Below are 25,246 nucleotides of genomic sequence, written 5' to 3'. Positions count from 1 at the left end.
CCTGCAGCAGAGCCTCTGCACTCTAGTAGGTGTCACCTGCGGCTTCTGGTGAGAAACAGCAAGTGCCACATTTTGAAATGTTACTTACACATTTTAAGAGCCTACAGGGTCCAATAGACTCCAGAAGCCTGGAGAGCTTTCACATGTGCCAAAGAATGGCACATAATAAATAAAATGCAAGCAGGACGTGTCTTCCAGGTGTTCACACATTCTTTGTTCAGAAAGGCAATTGTATTAGAGAAATTTACTTAAACCAGACATCTCAGTCTTTTTCTAAGGTCAAATGTCTTCTCTAATTTTTAGCAGCAGATAGGGAAGTTGGTGTTGCAGCGTGGAATATTTTAATGACTTTCATATCATGCGACTGCCTAACTCGACAGACTCCAACAGAATGTGAAAATGTATCTGCTTTATTACATTTACACCCAAACGCTTCCACTGAAGGGCTTACAGCAACTACAGTATAGCTCCCAATTTCCCTTCCAGGTAATCCACAGGACCAGACCGGCTGAGTCTCAGCAGTAGAAGCTCACTGTAGATACCAGGATCTGGCCTGAAGATGCACAATGCAACAACCCTGCTGAAGCCAAGCAGGCTTTAGGCTGGTCCACGTTGGACAGAGGGTTGCTGGGGAACCACATGTACACCAGCTTCAGTTTCAGCGCTTTTAGGAACTAGCAATTCAAAGAGCTTGTTCAGAGAAGGAAGACCACCATGCTTTACTCTAAAGGCATACAGTCCTCCATCATCCTTTCCTCACTTACTCCACCTTCAATACAAAGAATATCTATGCAGAAGTAGTTCCATTGTTCAACGGGCCTTACTCCTAGGAAGTCTGGATAGACTTGCAGTCCTAGTTTCTGTCTTTATCGTTCACTTTCAACCTACTTCACTATTTCTTCGCTACTTTATTGGGTTATCTTTAAGATTCTACCTGTCTTTATATATGCTTGTCTGTGTGCACGAAACAGTGAGTATCTTTACAATATTGTGGCACTGAATGTGCTGATCTAGATCATGTTTGATTACATGTTGACAAGAACTTTACTTGACTGCCACAATCCAGGCAAATTTCTTTAAGATCCCATAATTATCTGTGGCAGTCAACCAAGACACTTCGCTAGATACAATGCATTCCAAAGTCCCTTGGAAAGCGCAAAACAAAAGATAGACAAAATAACACAGGCCTACAAAATTGAGGGTCAGAAAAGTTCTTCCCAAACTTTATGGTGGTTTGATATGAATTTGGGGTGCCGATTCCAAAAATGGCATCTGTTTGCCATATCACGTCTAGTTTTGAAGATATAGTATAGCCTCATTAGTGAATGGTTTAAGCAGCCATGGTGTAGGCTTCCTCATGAGGAAGCTGCTTGAACCATTCACTAATGAGGCTATACTATATCTTCAAAACTAGACGTGATAGGGCAAAACAGATGCCATTTTTTGAATCGGCACCCCAAATATTCCCAGGAATTGGTGTAATGTTTAAGGAAGAAAATGTGTGTTGGCCTGTGTAATCATTACAGTAGCAAAACTGGAGATCAAGTTGGAAAGTACAGTAGGTACTCTCAACAGACACCAAGAATGAATTATATTCTTTTACTCACAGCTAGGTAACATATGTTAAATAAATCACCTACCAGTGGGAAAGTGAATGCAATTCATTCAGCAATATGACTATTCACATACTTAGTGAATCTTACTGTATGGTGCACTGTAAAACCTCTTTGATGAAACAATGCATAGATATGAGGGAAAGATCAAGTGTTTGGGCTTTAAGAAGGAACATGATTGGAGTTTCACAAAACTCTAAAAGTGGTCAAGGAAGGGGTAGAAAAACACTCTCGTAATACCTGCCAGACCTTGGAGTTACTAATGAATTGGTAATGTGTACAGGGCAGATGATACTGAGTACTTTTTCACACTGCACACAGTTTATGGAATTCACTACCACATAATAGCCACTGACTTAGATGACTTGAAAAAGCAGACAGACACCAATCAATCTATTCTCTGTGAATTTGTCTATGAGCCACAACATCTTCATGGAACCCGTGAGTTACTATCCCTAAATACTGGTGGTTGGGGGGCAAATGAGAAAGAAGGGCTGTTGCCTTCATGCCATGTTTATGGGTTTTCTGAAAGCATCTGCCTGGCCACAGTTGGAAACAGGTTGGTGATAGGACTAGTGGACTTTTGGTCTGATCCAGCAGACCAAATTACTTTGTTCTTAAACTAGGAAACAGCAAGACTGATAACTGAGACAATTTCCACACAAACCATGAAGTTCAATATGAGAGATATAATTGTTTGTATCTTTAACTTTTAGCGTATTACAAAACATTACAAGAAACATGAAGTTGCCACAAAAAACAACCACCTTCTGCTGAATTCCACACTTATCCTCTACTACAGCGATTGCCTAACATGTGTCCACTGCATAACGAAAAAGCCATCCCCATTCCAAAAGGCATTTACCTTTCTGCCACCCTACTGCTAAACCGTCCATCCTATCTGTACAAAGTGATGCTCTGGGAGTCACATCTGTTGCCCATTGCCCCAGCTGGCTTTGTGCCCAGATTTCCTGGCAGATGCGACTTCCCAGAGCGTCACTTTGTGCAGATTGGATGGACAATTTAGCAGCAGCATGATGGAACAGTAAGCACTGCTCATGATAGGGAGGGCTGTTGCGTTGTGCCTGATCCAGCCCATGGGCCATAGTTTAGTGAACACTGCTCTAGTACATCATTCCCTGTATGTAGCAGCCCCATAGCAAGCAACTGCCAATGATGTAAAGAAGAGAAAGGTGTAACTACGTCAAGATGTAGGTCAAGTTCTATTAGATGCTACAAACAGGAGTGAGGAACTTGACATGGGACTGCCATTTTCAAACACCATCTCATTTCGTGTAAGTTTTAGTTCCACCCTTCCACGCCTCTAGGTCAGCAGTTTTCAGCCATTTTCAACCACTGTGCCGTGAAAAACAATGTGCCACAGATGGTCTGCAGGACTGCTGTGGGAGTTTGGGGGAGGGTCATTTGTTAGTAAGGCCACTGGGGGTTGCAAGCCCCTGCTGTCAGTGTGGTGTGCCTTGTCAATTGTCAAAAAGCTGATGGCATACCTTGACAATTTTAGTGCCTTGTCAGTGTGCCATAAGATGAAAAAGGTTGAAAATCACTGCTGTAGGTAGTCACAGATTTCAATATACATACATCGATACAATATTACCATAATGTACAAAGGATTTTTCTTTTACAGAAAGATGATTCCTGCAGTATTATACTGCAGAATCAAAAATGTAGGCTTACAGAGAGAGAGAGAGATGTTTACATGTATACAGAACTAACTGGACTATTTCACTGAAACACTCTGGAGCAATTCAGAGGTTAAATCAGGAAGTCTTATTTTTTTTTAAGAGCATGCTATAATCAAGGGCAGCACTAAGAAGTGGATTAGTCAGGGAGCAGGTGCTTCATCCCTTCTTTATAATCATTTCTGATTAAGTTCAACAGCATTTAGGCTTCACACAAAGATACAACAAGAAATAAAACCAAGAGCATGGTCAGACAGCTGCAATGAAACCATCTTCACAGTGTGTGAACTCTCTTTTATGTAACATACAACTTTTGAAAGCAATTTTCTTTTCTATATGCATGAATTAGTGAGCAACACTTGATTTAACAGATTCACTGGGGAAGCAGATATTTGTTTGCTTCGGTAACTATGGGGGTGTCTTCCATCTCCCCCCAATGGTGCAACCCATGTCTGTCCCCTCCTTTGAAACTTCCTGCATCTCCACTCTCATTCACCTCTCCAACCCAACATCTCCCTGCCCAACCTATTAGCACAGTGGTTCTCACACTTTTAGCACCAGGACCCACTTTTTAGAATGAGAATCTGTTAGGAACCACTGGAAGTGACGTCATGACCGGAAGTGACATCATCAAGCAGGAAGATAACAATCCTAGGCTATAATCCTACCCACACGTACTCAGGAGTAAGTCCCATTGACTATCATTGTTCAAAGCATATACATAGTAGACTGTTCAAAGTACAGATCTGTAACATTTCCCCAAATGCAGTCACATGCCATGGCAGCATCGTCTAATATATTAAAAATAAAATATCAAAATGAATGGGGATGCACCTGAAATTGGCTCAAGACCCACCTTGTGGGTCCCAACCCACAGTTTGAGAAACACTGTATTAGCATGTAGCAGCCCTAACCCTCATTAGGGGGAATGCAGGGAGCTAGTACTTCACCAGCCACTCTGCCACTGTCTGCCCTGCCTCTGCAGCTGATGCTCAGCAGTGACATCACTGCCGAGTGCTATGGCAACTGGCGGTGTCACCAGGCTCTGCCTGGTGCATCCAGCACACTAGCTGTGGCTTACAGCTCCGTACAGTCAGCAACCTGGAAAGGGTCACTTGGGGCTCAGAGCAGAAGATACAATGAATCCTTTAGGCTGCAAAGGAGTGAAAGGTAAGGCAGTGAGATGAGGAACAAGATAAAACAGGGGATCTGAGATACAAGACTGTAGTAAGGACTGGTCCAGTATCATAAGGTGGCACAGAAAACTAGAAAGCTGGTTCCTATACAGCTAAAAAAAGCTGCTGCACAAGCAAGGCAAAGGCCATACTGAAGGATTATAAGGAGTCCGTGAAGCTCCAACCCTTCCTAGATATAACTAAGGCCCCAATTCTATTTCCTGCCACCAGCACGGATACAACTCAGCCAAAAAGGTGCATGCTGCATCCAATATGGGGGGAGGAGTGAGGGCAAATGGATGGTAAGTAAAAATCTTTACACCTACATAAGCCTTGGGACTGCCTACAGGTCTTCTTGGGCATTTGCCACCTCTTTTGGTGGCGTACCTCTGAGGAAAGAAAAGGGGCCGGTTGTTTAAAATGGAGGGATAAGATCCAGCATGCATCACTACCACCAGATCCACCTCCTCCCTATTCCCAGTTCCTCCCCCTCCCTGCTCAGCTGCACCCGCAGTACTTGCATTTTCCCTTCCCCATCTACCACTTACCCTCGCCACTAACTTACCAATGCCAGGGGTTCCAGGTAGGCTGCTGCAGTGTGGCAGGTGCCACTTGCCTTTTCTGGCAACAGCCCAGTCGCACACTATACAGTGTCACGTTCTGCAATGTGATAGATTGGGCTGCACTCATGGAACGCTAGTTGCAGCAGCATAGCCTGATAATAGGATTGAGCAAGGTTCCGGTTCATAACCTGATAGGTCTTCCTCCAGAACAGACCCAGTAAGGCCTTGGACAACCACGCACTCCTGTGTCACATTTCAGCTTCTACCCCCGTGGCAGTATCCCTGTTCCTGAGGTTCCAGGTGCAACAAGATGGCAGAGCCAGTCCAGAGCACATTGGACCCTTCAGAGACTTGGGATCCCCAGAGGGGGAAAACCCAAGGGTCCCTCAGTGTCCTCAAGAGTCCCTCAAAGGGTCCTTCAAAGTTCATGACCTTGCTGCTTAGCCTGCCTCCAGGTCATTTATGAAGAGGTTGAAAAGCACCAGTCTGAGGACAGATCCTTGGGGCACACCGCTTTTCACCTCTATCCATTGTGAAAACTGGCCATTGACACCCACTCTCTCCTTCCTGGACCTCAACCAGTTCCTAATCCAGGAGAGGACCTGCCCTCTAATCCCCTGACTGTGGAGCTTCCTCAGTAGCCTTTGGTGAGGGACCGTGTCAAACGCCTTCTGAAAGTCCAGATATATAATGTCCACGGGTTCTCCCGCATCCACATGCCTGTTGACCTTTTCAAAGAATTCTAAAAGGTTCGTGAGGCAAGACTTACCCTTACAGAAGCCATGCAATTCCTCAGCAAGGCTTGTTCATCTATGTGTTTTAAGTTTTTATCTTTGATGAGGCATTCCACCATCTTACCTGGAACAGACGTGAGGCTGACTGGCCTATAATTTCCTGGGTCCCCTCTCCTTCCCTTTTTAAAGATCAGCCTGACATTTGCTATCCTCCAATCTTCTGGCACCATGGCTGTTTTAAGGGACAAGTTGCATATTTTAGCCAAGATATCAGCAACTGCATTCTTCAGTTCCTTTATAACTCTTGGGTGGGTGCCATCTGGGCTCAGTGACTTATTGATCTTTAATTTATCAATTAGGTCTGAAACATCTCTATTAACCTCTATCTGACTTAATTCCTCAGTCACGAGGGGCTGTTTAAGCAGCTGTGTCTTTATTTCTCCTAAAACATATTTATTTCACTTCCCTTATCCTGCTTAACTCATTCTCTGTAAGGCTTTTTCTTGTTTACTATGGAGTTTGTGGTTAAGGGGTGAGAAACTCAAGTAGGCTGGTTAATTTGGGATTGTCCCATACTCCATTAGAAATGATGTGCTGTTCTGCTTCTTCTTATGCGCTCTGCAGTGCTCTTGGTTTAGAACAAGCACTACTGTGGTTCTACATTGAGGAAAGACTAAGTAGGCAAAGATGGAAAGGAGCTATATTATGCCCCAGAATAATAATACTACTAATTATAATTCTTAGCATTTTTAAGTGTGCAAATTATTTCACAAGTATTACCCTGCTATGATCTTGTGCAGCAAGGCAGGTGTTTGTAACCTGTGTATAACAACCCCCAGAGGCATCAAGAGCAGCTTGGAAAGGGGTTGCAAAGCTCTGCAGAAATAAAATTTAAATTTTCCTCACATGAGTGAATTTCCCACCCACCCACTCGTTGACACAGCTGTGCCTCTGTAGCTGCCCTTGCCCTCTTTTCCATCCGTGTCACATGAACCACTCCAAGAACACCACCACCCTTTGGCGTGAGATGAGTGGGCAGGAGAAACTGGTTTACTTTGGTCTGACTTCTGCAAGTGAGTGAGGGTGGGGTATTCTGGTCTCAGGTGTGCCATTTTAACAAAGCCAACCAGGTTTATCTGAGAGAACACCTACTCATTCTTTAACAACAGAGTAAAATATTACTTTTGCACGTATACTAATTGTGGCTATAACCTTTCCACTTTTAAGAGAAACCTATACCTTTAATTCTCATTAACACTAGGTAAAACCTGTAATGTTTCTTTAGCCACTACTTCTTACCAAATATTACATTATGTGGTCCTAATGAGAAGACACCTTTCATAATATTATCTCGCTCTTCCGCAAAATGTAAAATATTAATTGACGTTTTATTTAAGGAAGTCCCCAAAATGTCTTAAGGGTCTCCATAGCAACCATGCTGTGCAAGTAAACAGGAGCACACCAGATAATACTGTAATTGCTTCTGGATATACCAACCTGCAATGATTTTTTTTAAAGGAAACAATGCTAAAAAAAAATACATTTCTATGAATTGTTAGTATTAGAACAGCACAGCATTGAAGCCCCTCCCTTTCTTTCCTAGTCACCATTTTTTGGTTTTGGGTTTGTTTGTTTTTTTAACAAAAATTAGCTTTCTCTTTGTAAAAGTGCAATAATTTTGAGATTGTTTAAATGATGTTTGACTAAGAGCCCAATCCTATTGTCGCCAAAATGGCTATTGCTGCATCCTGCCATGAAGGCAGTCCAGGAAGTCTGCTCTGGGCATGGGAGGCAAGAGAGCAATCATTTCCTTACCCGGGAGCGAGTATTCATGGCATGGGGGAGGTCTATTCGGACCTGTGCTAGCTAAATAGCTGATTCGGGTCCATATGGACCCATACTGCAGGATTGTGTCTTGGAAGAGAGTTATGATTTAGTCACCGCCTCCACCACCAAATCCGCTCCCTTCCTGGATGCAACCTGCCCACCGCCATCGCAGCCCCATTCCACTCTCCCCTGCCAACGTACCTCTTTGCACTGCTCCAGAGTGCTCAGGAAGGCTCCTTCTAGTGCTCCAGCAGCACATAGCTTCATGCACTGCTGGAGCTCCTTTGAAGACTAGCACTGACTGCTTTACACCAGCCACTACCAACCAAAAAGAAGTGCTCCCAGCAGCCAGTGAGTGTAAGATTGGGCAATGAGGCTGAAAACCATATATCAACTTTCCTGGGAGTAAGCCCACTGAACACAACGAAACTTTCTTCTGAATAGACATCTATAGAATGGCACAGTGTATGATTTTAAAATCTCACAGCTTTGGTTGCTCCTTTATATTCAAAGAGAATTATTTAGTGGGTAGAGGTTCTGATGGGAATTTAGAAAGTTCCGTGTTTAGTAGAACAACGTCATTTTGTAAAGAGCCGGCAGCCCTAACAAAACTTTCATTCAACCTCTGGAACACACACACAAAAATACAGCATTTTAACACCTTCCTTTGTATATTCCACAAGGGCACAGCAGAAATAGTGGTCGGTTAACTGTTCTTAGATGTTAATTGTTTTGAAAGGACTGTTAAAAGCCTGTTAGCCAGATTCCCAACAGCTACTTCTTAATTTAAGTATGCTATGCTTAGCATCTTCACTGGCTACAAAACAGCAAGAAGATACAACAGCACCTTCATCATATATCTTTATCAACTTAGAGCAGGACAAACTGAAAAGAAAAACAGACAGAAAGGTGGGGCAGACACCAGCTTTTTCCCCATATGCCTAATTAATAAAAGCACAAAAATCACTCGTTTCAAGGGCTGCTTAGACGTTGCAACGTTATGTTGCCAGCTCCTTCTTAGAGTGCTAAATTCACCTTTATAATCTCACAATTCTTCTCCCCATTGGCAAGATCTTACTATGTTTATTCAGAAGGAAATTCCTATGTGGTTTAATGGAACCTGCTCCTTAAGAGTGTATTTATGATTACAGCTTTCATTCAAAAAAGGCCTCCACATTTCTTGTGTTTTAAAGCAGTCCCTGCTTCTCCTGACATTACAGCCACTGGACACAGATGTTGCACTGGGGTGAATAGAGATAGTTGCTCTCCCCTTGCTAAATATAAGAGGAACAGCACTTGAAAAAGTATCCCTGTACTCAACTAATGGGGGCTAATGGAAAGATTGCTTCAATAAGTCAGAACAGGAGAGAAGGCTCTGAAATGGCACTGGCTGAGTTGCCCAAAGGATCTGTAATCAGGATCATGCCCCAGCTGAGTCTTCTTTCAGCCACTCCTCAAAACTGACTGGCTCACAGGAAAAAGAAAAGAGAGAGAGAGAGAGAGAGAGAAAGAACAGGGCTTGCTGCTGTTCACGCTGGTGGTGGTGGTGGTGGTGGTGGTGGTGATGATGATGATGATGATGCAAGACCGTGTTCAGCCAGTAGTGAGTGAGACAAGTCATCCAGCTCTCAGGCTGAGCCCTCTCTGTAGTCCCAACCAGCAGGCACCCCCAGGCTCTCCCTCCTAAGTGCTTGGCTGGGGTCAACAGATTCAGAAGCAGAAAACACTCACTGCTCACCATTGCAGTTCCAATCCAACAACAGGGGAATATTAATTACAAACAAATATTTCCCTCTACATAGCCTCATTTTGATTCTGGTTTATTGAGAATATTCTCATGTTAGCTGAACATATTAACAGTCTCAAGCACACCTGTTTTTTTGGCTAGCTATCCTACCCTTCTGCACCCTCAATCCAGAAGAGAAAAAAAATTTCTATAAATGTTGATCCCCTAGGCTTTCTCCATCCCCCTTACCAAATTTAATACACCTGAACTACTCTCCTCCCACCTCCTGATTCAATGAAGGGAAAAGACTTATTCCCTGACTTATTACCTGTTACTGATTTATGGACAGGCAGCCCAATCCTGAGCTGCCCATCATGCCGGGCTCCCATGGAGCCAAAATGGCTACCATGGGATCCTGAGCATGCTGGGCAGCCCCCAGCGGTTCCTCGTCCCCTTCCCCCAGGTAAAGGAAGCAGCCCCACAATGGGCTACTCAATTCTGCAGTGGCTCTTTAGCCAGCACAGAATCAAGGAGTCCTGTCTTGGTCCAAGCAGCCCAACACAGGGCTCTGGATCCTGCCTCCTCCTGCCTTGCTCCCTCCCCTGCCATGCCTTTCCCCTGCCCTCCGCCCACCCTGGAACACGACCTCCCTGCCTCCCCCTGCCCCATCCTACTACTTCACCACCCAGCACTTCACATGGCAATGAACCATGAACCCAGCACTGGAGCTGGCCCAGAGCGGGTTTGCACTAGGCTAGCTCCAGCACTGGGCCTGCAGTGAGGCACACAAACACGTCTTAAGGCATGTTTGCAACATGCACACTGGCAGTAAGCCGACAAGTTAGAATCAGGCCCTTATTCCCTGACTTATTCCCTGTTTGCTTGCAAGAGAGGAGCACACAGACAAAAACTCCTCAAGTATTACATCTCATTAACACCACTTAAACATTTACCTTGCTGAGTGTTGCCAAATTAAAACACACATACACAGCCCAGCATCTACACAGTACTAGCAGAAAGGATAACAGAAGGAGGGAGGAAAGGAAAACAGCAATTTCAATGTATGCAGATTTCCAGAAAACAAAATAGCCTTTTAAAAAAAAAAAAGCTTATGAAGTGGAGATGGGGGTGGAGTGAACAGCAGTCAGAACCTGAGCAAAGTTTACAAAGAAAAGGGTGAAAGGCCCAAGGGCACACAGGTAAATCTCTTTCTCATCACCTGTTTCCTGGCCCTTTAACTGAAGTTCCATGTGCTCTTCCACTATGGCCCCCTCTATATGGCAATTCCATAAAGCACCAGAACTTGAAGCTTAACAGGTAGCCATAACTATAGATGTGAAGGTTCCAGAAAAAAACTTAGAAAGCAAACCTGTTTTTTTACCCTCTCATGGACAATTTCCACATGGACAAATTGGGAATTCGGGGGAACATTTCTGATGAATGTGTGTGTTTGTTTTTCTTTTGGAATGAGTGGAACAATTTTAATAATAATAACTTTTAAAATAAGGTTTTCTTGCTCAAAAGCAAGGAACTGTATGGAATGAAGATTTGTATGCAAGTCTACAGAAATAAAGAACGATAGTTGCTATGCATACTGTAGTCAAAATACAACATTCAAATCCAAGCTGTATTTCTGCACCTAGAGCAGAGGTTCCCAAACTGGTAGGTCTCAGAGCTGCTCCCCTTAAGGCCACTCCCCCTTAAGGGGAGTGGCCCAGAAATGAGTGCCCCAATGATATCTCAGTGACTAGGGGATTTTAAACTTACCTAGAGGGCAGTGTTGGCCTGCAGAGTCCAAGGGGATCACAGCACCCTCTGCAGGCCTCTGCACTGCTGTAAACAGTGCTTATGCCTTATCAAAAGCCACATCTGATTTTTGCACTATTTGGTATCCACCCCCGGGGGGGGGGCAGGAATGCATCTCCCTTAGGTACCAGAGCTTGCATGTACAGATCGGGCCTCTGTATCTATGGATTATTCATCCATGGATCTGGGTCAATGCAGGATCTGTGTAGAGCCAGACTCGGACCAACCTGAGCCCTCCAAAGGCAACTGGAGCTATGCTCCAGCCACCTCCAGAGGGCTTTCTGAAGCCCACAGAGGCCACAGGTGGACACACAGCTCCAGTCACCTTTGGAAGTTTTAAAGGGTCATGGATTTCATTATCAGAGATCCAAGAATGGCTCGCCCACAAATACCAAGACCCCACCTGTATTGCCATTTTTCCCAAATTTCTATTTTTTTCTGGATAAAGACAAAAAAAAGTTGTTTTCATGGCTTCAACATTTCTGGAGATTTCAACTTCTCAGTTCAATCAGGTTTCCACAAATCCACTTACTAGCTTAGCAGGGAATAGCAGAATGTCCAGCAGTACACAGGTCTCCTCAGCACTTTCCTCTGTCTGTAGCTTGGGAAGGTAGGAAACAGCAGGAGCCTCTTCTAGGTAGCAGGAGCGAGTCCCACTGTTTCTTACCTCCTCTATACCCTTGCACTTATGAAAAAACCCCATATCTCCCCCAAAACCTCCACATGTGCTGAGCAACTCAGATGAGGGAAGGGAGTCAATGTTGATCTGAAAATCAGCCATTGTTTGTGGCCCCTAAAATTCAACTCATGTAGCACCACACCAGCACAAGCCCCATTTGTTTTAGTTGAAATTTCCAGGGAACAGGGAGGAATTCTGTTTTAATTCTGTATCATTTCTACAGTCAACAAACTAGATACAATGCTGTCTGGAAGATCAATAGTGTTGGTCCTCAAAGTCTGTTCTGACAATACGTCTGACCAGCTTGCATTAAAATGCAGCTGACTGGAGTCTACTTGTGTAAGCAGGAGCCACACACACATGTAAGACGCCTTTGCACTGAGGAAGCAAAAAGAAAAAAGAAATCTGTTTTTGCAGAAAGGGAGCCACAATTTCAACCTCACTTCCCCACCACCACCACGTTGGACTTGATCAACGTGAGCTTTGTAAATAGTTTTGGAGCACATATTTGTCCTAGCGTATCACAGATGGAAAAGTCTGAGTAAGGAAATACATACTTAAGAAACTAGGCTACTTTACAGGCAGACTGTTCTTAAATTCAAGGTGTTAGATGCGTCACCCATGAACCAGGGGGTTATTCAGATATGTTCCCTCCCAATTTTAACACAAGCACAATGAGAAACAATCATCAGGCTAATAAGGCAGGTTCTGTCTCAGAGAGCCCCAGAAATTTCTAGTTACCTTCAATCCTCTGTGAAAGTAGCAAAGGAAGAAAGTAGCAATAAAGAAAGCCAAAAGCCAGCTCCAGATCTTACTTTGGGTAGAAGCCTCAGGAGCAATATCAAAGCAGTATCTAAACAATATCTTTAGCAATATCTAAACATGCAATATCTAAGCAATATCTAAACAATGCAGGCCTGCATTTTTCTTCTTTGAGAGAATAAAATTTAAACCATGCTTTCTCAAAATTATACATCAACCATTAGTTTATACTCTAATCAGGACAAGAAGCAAATCTCTGCTCCACTGGTTCAGAGTATTTTTATGTACAAAATGGCAATTCCAATCCATGACTGCAATTTCAAGACCCAGGACTAGGGGATGGTGGGCTAATTCCAGAGTAATGTAATGCAAGTAGAATAAGGTGGTGTGATTGTATGCATGGGCTCCCAGGTACTCCAAACACACTTGCACCTCCACTCCAAAAAACTTGATGAAGCATTATGACTCCCCCATGCAACAAGTTGGACTTCCAAACACAGGGTTTTTGTATTTTTAGGCAGGTAGCTAATGATTGAGGATCCACACTTATTTGGGAGTAAGCCCCACTGATTATAACTGGACTTAGTTCTGAGTGTATAAATGCATAGGATTTTCCTGGAAGACATTGACAAAATTACAGGAGAAGAGCATACTGCTAAAAAGATTCTTGACTGGAAAAAGCATTTTGTTTAGACCAGCATTTCTCAAACTCTAGGTCAAGACCCACTTGGTGGGTTGTGATTCAATTTCTGGTGGATCCCACAGAGCCTCCAATAAAACACGGGTGATAAAAAATAGATAACTAATTGCATCAAGCCCTGAGGCTATTCAAAAATCAGATAGCTGCTAATGGCCCTGCAAAGAGCTGAGCTCCTGCAGTTTGCAAGACTGCTGCTGACTGCCCTGGAAACAGCTGAGGTCCTGCAGTTTGCAAGCATGTGTAAATATAGTGAGATAAATGTCTGAGCATCTTTTTTCTGGGTTTCCCCCCCCCCCCAAATACGTCAATGACAGGTACTGGGGGCAGGTAAAGGCTGGGTCACATAACTAAGGTGAAGGTTGTTTAAAAAAAACATATTGAGTTTTTGCAAATAAATACATAAATAAAATATTGCTTGTACATAAATAAATATAGCATTTCTTTCTAGAAAAGCTAGGTGGGTCCCAGTAGAGTGTCATTTTAGAAAGTGGGTCCCAGTGCTAAAAAGTTAGAAAACCACTGGTTTAGACAGTTCTCAAACATTATTGGGAGAGGATTTCAAACAGAATATATCACATTAAAATCTGGTCTACAGTAGAACCCATTCTTCATCCCTGTCTGTATGTATATGAAATGCAGTCTTATTCATTTACTTATTCAGAACTGGTTCTATGAAAAAAGTTCTTTTTCCCAGGACTAACTAACTGGGAAACAAATGACTAACAAATGGGGGGGGGGAAGTGTTTTTTGTGACTGAAGCTATAGACACAGTAAATGCATTTCATTTAAAACATTGTCTTGGGAAATATTTTTGCAAGCCTCCTGGTTTTCAAATCAATAGACGGCCAGCATTGTAATGCCCATTTGATGCCTTCAGAAGCTAATAGACTGTGTAGATGCTTATTTTTCTTTGAATGCTATATTTCCATTTGTATTACAAAACATAATTGAGTTGGTCCCTGCAGGGTACCAGTGACTCATGGACATTTTCCTTATCAATGCTTACAATTACACACAAAGACATACAAAGAATAAAATGAGAGATGATCAGCACATCTCTCCACCCATATAGTAACTGTGTGTGAGACACACACATAATGTAAACAAGCCCTGACTTGATTTACAACATGGCCAGTCCAATCCCATGCATGTTTGTTTAGGTACTCGTGTTTTATTTTAAGTTTATTGAATTACTATAGGATTTTGGAATCCTAAGCATGTTAGGATTCTCTAAAAGTGTAATAAATTTGGATGGTCCTGAAGGTATCACAGTACTTGAATGAGGTTTTCAGTTTTTGATAACACAGGGTGACCAGGTACAAAGGAAGACGAAGTGCCTATACTTTTAACCAGTGTACAGAAGAGGGGATTTTGGTAGGTGTAGCTTTTTAAACCCTTCCCTGTTGAGCTGCACCTGCAGAAATGCCTTCTGGTTAAGGGTATTGCCACTCTGTCCTCCATTGTATCTGGTCACCCTGTATCAACACAACTACCAATAGTTTTTAAGGTCTCTCCATTTACTCACCCAAACTTGAAAACAATGCAGAAACTACTGTTCTGCAAGAGTGAGCAGGAAACAGGCGCAAAAATACAATCTATTTTCTCATCCATTAACCCAAACTCGGGTCTACTTGTGCTTCAGGTAGAGGAAGAAGCTTGTGGCACTGTCTACTCTACTACACATAGACTAATCCTTATCAAATCTTCACAGCTCTGTAGCAGACCCTTCCATAATCCCTTGCCATCTGAACGTGCAAATGCCCAATCCCATTAGCCCCTGATGGTTTTATCCAGCAGCAGCCAAATTAAAGGAAAGTTAAAGCCACTTCTGCCCAACGTTGCATATACGCAACAGGGACCAAACGTGTACACCTGTGCGCTGGGCAGAAATGGTTTAAGGAGGGGGTAGAGAGACAGAGAATGGTCCTGGGGGTACCCTGCCCTCACTCCATGGTCATCTTTGCAGGCTCCGAGCGCCAGATGCATCCTCATAAGGGGTACGACAGTTTGGAAAAGTTTGTGCATTATAGATGCTTGCAAGTACATTTAAGAGGGTGGTGAGCACATGAGCAGCGTCTCACACCGGCGGGGAACTGGGTTGGTGAGCCCTTTGGCCCTACAGAGGCAGAAACATCAGTCGGAACTTTTTCTCCCCCCCCCCCCTTACGGCGATCGCCGCTTTCCCAGTCATGCGCCCGCCACTGACTACATCATTTCCCGGTAGTCCTAGCCCCGTCGATCCCCAAAGCAGTTGGGTGTCTCCAGCCACTTCTCGGGCTGCTGTGTGACTTCGGACCCCGCTCCATCAGCCACCCTCCCGAAGCCTGGCTGGTCTGGTCTGGTCTGGTCTGGGGAGTTGCTTCTGCTGCGCCCCCTCCCCCCAACACCATCACTCCCCAGTGTAGACTGATGCGGAGTGAAACCGAATCAGCAGTGTGGGGGGGGGGGGAATCGCGTGGCTGGAACTACTCACCATCCTCCTTCTCATCGAAGACGGGTCTCTTGGAAGAGGAGGACGAGGTGCTGGCTCCCATCCTCTTCTTCCACTTGCTCCAGTGAAACATTGGCCAAGGAGGCGAGATGGCATGCCCTAAAAGTCCTGGAGATGGATCTGGGCGAGCCCAGCGCGGAGGAAGCAGCAGGAGCAGGCGAGCCCCTCCAAGATGGATCTTTGTGTGCCTGTGTGTAGCGTGTCTGAGTGGCTCTTCTTCCCTGCCAGCCCCTCACGTCTCTCGCGCCCTCTCTACTCACTCCCTTTTGTCTGCACGGCACACAGACACATGGCAAGGGGGAAACTGCTGATGGATGCAGTTCCCAGCCAAGCCGGAGAGAGCCCTGCTCTTCCACAGGGTCCTACCACATCATTTACTGCTGCTGCCGCCGCCGCCTCTGGAACAAGGCGACAGGGGAGTGGGTCCCTCCAGCGCTCTCCAAGGGCAAAAACCCCATCTGCATCGCCCCTGCCTTTCCGAAAGCAACCCGCCCCCTTCTCTCCCCCTGCCACGTTCCCAACCCGCGCTTCCCCACCCAAGCGGGGCGCGGTGGTACAGCCACCCCCGGCTGGAGGCCAGAACAAGCACTGAGCGGTCAATTTCGAACGCGGAGACTCCCGAGCCGAAAAGGTGAACGCCGAGTCGCTGTGCCGCAGTTCCCGGCTAGGCGGCGCTCGAGCTGTGCCAACGTGGGAATTATACCTTGAACCTGCTGAGATCATCGAGATGTGTGCTTGTTGGGGAGGCGACAGTGGGTATAGGAGGAGAGAAAGGGTTGGGGGGGTGTCTGTGTGTGCATCTGTATGCATTAATGTATGTATGGATATACACACAGATATAAGTCCTTACTTTCTTCCAGATTTGCTTGCTCTGTTCACTCCAAAGCAAAAGAATATTAAGGTTCAATAAAAAATATGTATTCAGAGATGGTGGATCAATAAGGGGGGAAGTAATTGTTATATTTAGTAGTTCTGTGTTGTAGTATTCCTGTACCAAAACAAAACTTTGGTTGGCGTTGCTGCTCTTATTAAAAAAGATATTTGATAAACCTTTGCTTTTTTCGATAATTTGGAAAGCAAGAAAGAAAAGACATGATTGTAGGATATGATACAGTTAAAGCTGGAATACCAATGAGATGCATCAGTTCCTTCCAAATGTCTATTGCAATGCATTAAAACCAAGATTGGTTGCTTAGCTAGTGGTCTTAAGGGACAGTCCCTAAATGAATAGAAAAGGATCTGAATGGCCATTTACATCACTAGTTCCCAACCTGTGGTCCATGGACCACAGTTGGTCCAGGAGACCCCGAGAACTGGTCAGCAGGATTTCATGGGGAAAAATTGCCTTTGATCACTTTCAGTGTCTTGCTGAGCAAGCAAACTCCCAAGAACCACCAAAGAGGGTGGAGACTGCCTGCAGCCACAACCTAAGTGTCAGCTGTGGGTGGTCTATTCTCTGTCCTCTCTGATAGTCTGTAGGGGAGCATTTGAGAGAAAGACTACCAGAGAGGGTGGAAGCCAGACCACCCACAGAAACATGTGACCCATGACAATTCCAATTTTTGCTTCAGTGATCCTCAGGCAGGGTGACCAGATGCAATGGAGGACACAGTTCCTATACCTTTAACCATTGTAAAGAAAAAGGAATTTTGGCAGGTGCAACTCAACATGGAAGGGTTTGAAAAGCTGCACCTGCCACAATCTTCTCTTCTCTACAATGGTTAAAGGTTTAGAAACTGTGTCCTCCATTGCATCTAGTCACCCTGTCAGCAGGCTCCTAAAGGTTGGGAACCATGCATTCAGGTGACTGGGGAGACAGAGCAATTTTCTCCATTAAACATTAGGAGTCCCCAATATAGTTGTGAGCATGCTCAGGGAGCCCAGCAAAGCCTTTTATGTTCTTCAGTGCTTACAGCCCCCACATCCCCTTAATAACAAGTTAGTCTGTAATTGCCAACTTCAAGTATTTTAAGATTTGAAGGCTGCAATCCTATATCCACTTATCTGGAAGAACACACCACAACACTCTGGAACTTTATGGAATAAACATCCATAAAATTGTACTGCAAAGACTCATTCTGTCTTTCCAAAGTATAGGAAGTGCCCCTGAGACCATTCACTCAAGCTGAGTCAATTAAACCAGTTGGAATTGTCAGTATTTTATGCATAGTCCCTGGAAGTAAGCCCTAAACCCCAGACACAATGGGGAATTAGTTCTGTGTTATCATGCATGGGATTGGGCTGTACAAATAAGTTCAGCCACAGTGATTAATGGCCCAATCCTATCCAATTTTCCAGCAGTGGTGCAGCCACAATGCAGTCCTTACCTCAAGGAGGCTGTTGTGCCACAGCTCCTCCCCACTGGGCCTTGTGCTGCTTAAGGCTGATTAGTTTCCCTTGTTAAACTCACAAGTGCAGCAAGCAAAAGTCAGAGTCAGGTCCCAGTCCAGTAAATGCAGATTGCCAACTCACAGTGCAAAGTCAATATGCCAGGTCACAGTTCAAGGTCAAGTCTCTCTCTGGGTCAGGGTAGCCTTTGGGCCTTCTGAAGCTGCCTTTTATCCTTGGATGTCTCATAATCCAAAATGCAGCTCAGCTGTGAGCTACCTTGTTAGCCCCTTGTTAAGTCCAAATTAGGCTCAGCTGAGCCATCTCTTCAGTCCATGTCCATTCAAAGTCGCATCAAGGTCAAATGAAGCTCAGGTGTCCATCAGAGTCCCATTGGCCTTGATTGATTACAGCTGTGGAGCCAGCCCTGCCCTTCCCAGAGCTGTCAAACAGCTGTCAAAACATGGAATCGCTGTCAACACCACATCATCCACCTTTTGATCTTCCATTACAGAGGCCTCTGACTGCCTCCCCACCACAGGATGCAGTGCACGTCCCATTGGCATGGCTGCACCAGCACTGGAAAATTGGATAGAATTGGGCCTTAAATTGTGAAAATAAAGCAGGGTTTAATTTTTATTTATTTCATTTAGGATACATCCTTGTATTACAGCCTTTTTGGAATCTTTGGGATTATTTAGGTTAAAATCCAAATTGATCTGGGATCAGCTCCAGGTCCTCTTTACAAGGCACACATGCAATGAGTGCTGTAGGGCAAGTACAGAATGCCACCCACCACCACTGATTTACCTCCAAGGTCCATACTTCCAGATCTGCAGATAAAGCTTTTCAGGCAGGCTTTCTCCCAAGAATATCATTTTAAAAATTACTGTATGTTCATTGGTCTTGACAAATTCCCTTTCACTGCTTCACACAGTTACAACACCACATTTTCTTTATGGTGGAGGCACAAGTTTAAAAGCAATTTCATGGTTGAATCTGTAACCATGTTTAAAAGTTAAAAATGTGAATGAATAACTAAAATCAGTCTTGGATAATTGCATATTTCAAGCAATTTCATATTTTCTCTGCTTTGAACAATTCAGTAAACTAGAGAACATGCTCTTTACAAAGTTTGTTTTTAATTAGCATTACTAATTAATTCACAGTGGTTTTCTTCCTCTTATTTAGTTGTTCATTTAAATTGCATGCTGTGCATAGAAAGAACCTTAAAGAACTGCTGTAGAGAAAGGGATTTTTTTTCCATATAATGTGTATCCTGGTCTTTTTTGTGATAATTTTATTGCTCATATTTATTTCACTCTTCTAAAATACACCCATAAATAGCACAACAAAGATAGGCAAAAAAAAGTTTTGAAATGTTTTATTTATTAATAATAATTTATTAATTATTAATTAATAATGATCAGGCTCCAAGGCTGCTAGAGACGCTACACACAGTACAGGTGGAGCTACACACAGTACAGGTAGAGCCTATTTATCCACGTTAGTTCTGTTCCGTGACTCGGCACGATTAACAAAAAAAGCATTGTGCTAAATTCCATAGAGATATGCAAATACACTGCAGCCTGACACTTCCGGATGGATGAAAACTAAGGCAGTTTTCCCCTCCCCTCCCCTCCCCTCCGCTCTGTACTCAGCCCTCCCGTTGCTAGCTGCCCAGCTTCTTTCACATGGGATGCTGATCTTTTAAGAGTCCAGCACTATGCGTTTCTACTCAGAAGTAAGCCCCATTCCAGTCAATGGGGCTTACTCCCAGGAAAGTGTGGAGAGGATTGTATGCTAAATCTCATGCTTTGCTTGGTGGGAAAGCTTGCTTGTGTCCGTGATAGCCTGCACGGGGGGGGGGGGGGAGTTGCTTGTGTCAGTGATTGCCTGCACCATCTTAATGGGGGGGGGGGAATTTGGCAAACACTCCCTGGGCTTTTTAAAGCAATCCCCTCTGTTGCTACCACACCTGCCCCTGAGAGAGAGAGAGAGAGTGAGCGAGCGAGAGCGCGAGCGCGAGTGCGAGAGAGCATGCACGCACGCACGAGAGTGCGCTCGTGTGTGTGTGAGCTCCACCTTGCTGCATGTGTTCTGGCTACAGAGATTTTTTGGGGGGCCCCTTCCCCTCTTCAGTCTCTTTGCTGGCTCAGGGGCTCTAGGAGTGTTACTGTTCCTTTGCAAGGGGAACTTCTTCCAGGGCTCCAGGGCTATTTCCCTGCCTGGGCAAGGCAGAGCTTTTTTGCAATGTTTTGGGCTGCCTGGAAATGGAGCGAGATGCCAGTGCAGGGCAAAGGAGGCAAAGGTGTGTGTGATTTTCAGTTCCCCCACCCCATTCGGTTGAGACAAATCTGCAGATAAAAAATCCATGGATAAATAGGCTGCACCTGTATGTACATATGTAGACATTTACAAGACTCTCCCTAGAAACAGAGTTCCAAGAACTGTTTCCCCCAAACCTTTACAGTCATTCCAGGTCCCCAGAAGACTGAACTGGAGAGCAAAGTGTGGAGTCAGTGGAGTCACTTCTAGCCAAGACAAAAGGCTGAAACTGAGTTCGTACATTAACTGTGGCATGCCAATTACCAGAGAGAAAATAGGGAAAAAAATTGATATTTTAATTTGTGGGTATGAAGGTTACCTCAAACCAGCTAACTATTTTCTTCTGTAAACTGGACAAGCATGCTTGCAAAGGGTTTTTTTAAAATAACATTTTAGAAACTTTTTGCAACCCATGAAAAATTGGCTCGTGACCCATTAGTGGGTTCCCACTCACAGTTTTGGAAACACTGCCATAAGGTAAAAGAAATCCAAAGTCCTGAGTAGAACAAGTTTATAGAATCCACAAAATTGATTGGTTTAAAATAAATATGCAGGAAATCTTTTTACACCGCAAAATTGCACTCTGCCTGGACTTTATAGGTACAGTAAAATTGAAGAAGGAAAACATGAACATTTTTATTGACGCTGAAATTCAACTCTCCCTCTTGTCTCATGTGTGAGTGAGAACTGCTTCCAATTGAACATGGGGAAATGACAAACTTGCCTTTGTTTAGTATCCCTCTGTGCTTTATAGGGTGTCACTCTAACCTTGGCTGGAGACTTGGGGGACATAAGGGGATACCACTCGAAGGAAGAGCTTAACAGTGCAATCCTAGGCATGAGAAATAAGTCCCGTTGAGTTCAATGGAACTTACTTCCAGGAAAGTGTGTATAGGATTGCAGCCTTAAAGTCCCTGCTGGTACGGGTTTGAATCCCTGAAATTATGAACTATTTTAAAATGTTCAGTGGTACACTAAATGTACAATCCAATCCTGTGTATCTTTAATTACAGGGTGGTCAAACTACAGTTCACGAGCCTCATGCAGCTCTTTGACATATAACGTGTGGCTCTTGGAAATGTTGGCTGAACTCCTTTTTGCATCACAATTAATATAAAAGGTAAATAAGAAACTGTCAAGCTTTGCAATTATTTACTGGGTATAAACAGAGAGTCCACTGGATTAAAACATACGTTTAAAATGTTCATGGTGAAGAAATATTTTTAGGCCGCAATCCTAACCAATTTTCAAGCACTGACATAAGGGCAATGCAACTCCGAGGCAAGGGAACATACATTGCCTTACCTTGAGGAGGCCTTCATGACTGCCCCCCAACTGCAGGATGCAGCACATGCCCAACTGGCGCAGCTATGCCAGTGCTGGAAAGTTGGTTAGGATTGCGCCCTTAATAATTTAAATGTTTCTTAAATATTATGGTTCTTAAACACCTCCCTTGCGGCTCTCAAACATCTGAAGTTTATCATATGGGGGCTCTTACATTATGCAAGTTTGGCCACCTCATTTAATTAGAAGTAAGTGCCGCCCCCCTTTTAAGAGGGATTTACTCTCAGATAACAATGCATGTAATGAAGTAGTGCAGCACAAGCCTATGCATGTTTAGATTGAAGTAATACTCAATGCTCAATGGGGCTTACCTCCAGGAAAGTGTGCCTAAGATTTTAGCTTAATCATCTGTTAGAAATATATTTCCATTTACTCTTGGCCTGTAACATATACCTACGGCGATAAATAACTGCTTGCCACAAAGACTGCATAATGATGTATGCCAGCAAACATTTTTGTACAGAGAGCTTTCTAGCCAAGAGCAACCCCTTTTAATGAACTCTGAGGAATTTTGAATGACACTGTGAAATAACAGACCAGTGCTGGTGTCTGGTTGCTGGGGGCCCAGTGGGGGAAAATAACTGTATTAGGTCCCCCCTGATACCCCCTCTTGACCATCTGATGATGCCGTAGGCATTGCCACTGGTACTGAGGAATCAGGGATTGGCTTGGCCAAGTGGGCCGTTGGCCAGGCCAATCCCTGGCACCACTCCTGAATTGGGGATGAGTTAATGGGTTGTGGAATCAGTTGGGGGTAGAAATGATAATTACAGAGACACTGCTGCAAAAGGCAAAGGGGAGAAGAGCAAAAAAACTGAATTAAAAAATAAATATTCAAATAATCCTTGAATTCCAGGGGACTTCCATGCCAGTGAAGAATGCATAGAATTGGGCTGAAAGATCCTTAAAGAGGAGAAAGTCATCCACAACCCGAAATTATCATTATGCAAAAACTTCTACTAGCATTTCATTATTTATTTTGGGCTGTCCATCAGTCACTTGCCTTCTGAGCTTGCTGTAAGGAAGTCAGAATTTACACTTAGAAGTGTTGCCATCATCTTCTGACAGAACTCTGTAATCTATAACAGTTGCAACCAGAGATGCAACAGGTATAGCTTTATCTGGTACAAAAATGCCATGATGGGAAAAACTTTTCCCAAGCTGCACTAGGTACCTTTCTGCAGGACAAATGGCTTCTAAGGCTTGGTCTCTGCTAAGAAACCACAAAAGCAATACCCATTCTTTAGCTCCAATTCCAACATCTCGACATCTACTGTGCTGTTTTAGGGCCCAATCCTAAGCTTTGCACACTGGCTTACTGCCGGCATGCACTGCCACAAATGTGCCGTAAGGCACGTTTGCAGGCCCTAATGTTGGTGCTCTGCCAGAGCTCCGCCACTCGGTGGTCATGTGGACTGCCGAGCAGCAGAGAGGTAGGTGGAGGTGTGGCAGGAGGCAGGGAGGAGGCACTCTGGGGAGGAGGATGGGGAGGCAGAGGGAAGGTGGGGAGAGGGCGGGGAGGAGCTGTTCTGGGGGGAGGGAGCAGGGCAGGAGGGAGGCAGGACAATGCCCCACTGGATCCAGAGCCTCCATGTTGGGCTAGCTGCCCTACACGGAGGCTCTTGATTCTATGCCGACCTTTGGGTCGGCGTAGAATCGAGTAGCCCCATTGTGGGGCTACTCGGTTTACCTGGGGGAAGGGGACAAAAGTTCCCTTCTCCTGAGGAGCTGCCAGTGGCTGCCTGGAGTGTGTAGGATGCAGCTGCAGCCATTTTCAGCACTGCTACAGCCCCGCGCACTAGGCAGCTCAGGATTGGGCTGCCCATAATTTCAGGATCCATCTCAGAACTATGCCTGGAATAGAACAGTGATGGAATGACAACATTTTGAAAGCCATCTTGCAACTTTCCTGGAAAAAAGAGAGGTTTTTTTGCCCATATTGATGCTGTAAGTTTCCAATAAAGAATTTCAAGTTAGAATTCATTCTGTGCCAAATGAGTGTTTTCAATCTTTCAAAGAAAAAGAAATCTACTAGGGGCAAAGCAGAAGGCTCGTGTGCTCAGCACTATTCACTCCCCCGAGGAACAATAAACTCTAATTAAAATAATATTGTAGGTTGCCTGCTGTGCTACTCAGCTATGGGATTGCCACATTGCTTACTAATGCGAGAAAGATTCCAAGTCAGAAGCAAGTCAGGAACATTATTTCTCCGTCTGCTGGCAGAATAAATAAGTTCGACAAATATGTATTGAATAGTTTCATATGAAAATACAGGTAAACACCATTCAAAACCCTGGTCAGTCATACAGTTCACTGGACAGTCTTCCGTAAGCTGCTGTCTCTCAACCTACCCTGTCCTACAGAGATTTTTGTGCCTGGGAAAAGAAAGGCAGTTACAAAGAAAGGCAATGTAACTGACCTAAGCCTTTGGGCAGGTAGGAAATAAATGGTCAAAGCATACAGGACTGCCACTAAATAGTTGGCTGCCATCATTTAAAGGGCTTAGATACGATTGTGCTCCTGCAGTGCACAGCAAAAGGCATTTCTACTTGGGAGGGGGTGATTGTCACTAAACCTTGTTCTCTCCCTTTTAGCAGCACATGCCATCTTTTTTTAAAGGCTCCCCAAACCCACAGGAGCAGATGGGGGTGCGCTGGAAACTGCATATAGAAGGGTAAAGGGGGAAAGGCCTGTCACATTTACAGGAGGGTTCCCAAAGTATTGAGATCATTAGGGCATCATGGCACACTCATAGTGGTACTGTGGGATGTCCCTGGTCTCCCCTCCTAGCTGTTCTTATGTGTTTGTGAGATATCTTGAGATCCAAGATGGCAGCACCCAACCTTCACAAGATTTGGGCACTGTCATCATGGATCTCATGAAATCTCCCAAGATTTGGGTGCTGCCATCTTGGGTCCATCTTGTAAGTTTTTGTGAGTTTCAAGATGGCAGCACCCAGTTTGGGCAGGAGGAAGAGGCTATGGGGGCATCATAACCCAGGTAAGTTTGGGAACCACTGTTTTACAGAATTGCATTCTGTTCGTCAAAGAGAAGAACAGGATCCAAGCATTTGTCTTTAGATCAGACCAATAAAGCCAAATATCATATTTAATACTGCAATCCTATGCACATTTATTTATTGAACTCACTGGAATTTAAATTCTTATAAACATAGGACTTATTTAAATGTAGTTGATTTATCTTATATTTCCAGAAATTGTTTGGGGAAAAAAGTATATTATATTAGTTGGAATTAATTTATCCTCATGAGCAATTACTCAGGCAATCTGTAACTAATGGCCAAACCCTATCCAAAACTGTCTGCCAGCAGAATGCGGGCTCTGCCAGCAGAAGTGTCAGATCTAGGTGGAAGTACCCGGATCTAGTGCACATTGTGATTTGCTGATGCTGCCAGGAAGCACAACAAAGCTACTAATGCAACTAGTGGCCATGTGGGACACCAGGAAGCC

The 25,246-nt window shown here is 44.3% G+C and overlaps 1 protein-coding gene across 2 annotated transcripts in view; it reads right to left on the bottom strand.

Annotated features, from left to right (window-relative positions):
- Positions 1-16,300, bottom strand: part of STK32C (serine/threonine kinase 32C) — a 203,108-nt gene extending 186,808 nt beyond the window's left edge. The window contains exon 1 of one of the 2 annotated variants that reach the window (XM_066620686.1): positions 15,759-16,300. In XM_066620686.1, coding sequence (XP_066476783.1) covers positions 15,759-15,849 — 91 coding nt within the window. In that variant the 5' untranslated portion in view covers positions 15,850-16,300. The remainder of the gene's footprint in view (positions 1-15,758) is intronic. The other variant, XM_066620687.1, reaches the window with a different exon arrangement.
- Between the last annotated feature and the right edge of the window lie 8,946 nt (positions 16,301-25,246).

Source organism: Tiliqua scincoides, chromosome 3, assembly GCF_035046505.1.
Source record: "Tiliqua scincoides isolate rTilSci1 chromosome 3, rTilSci1.hap2, whole genome shotgun sequence".
Taxonomy (NCBI): domain Eukaryota; kingdom Metazoa; phylum Chordata; class Lepidosauria; order Squamata; family Scincidae; genus Tiliqua; species Tiliqua scincoides.
The sequence above is the reverse complement of the archived record's forward strand: the minus strand, read 5'-3'. Positions and strand labels throughout refer to the sequence as shown.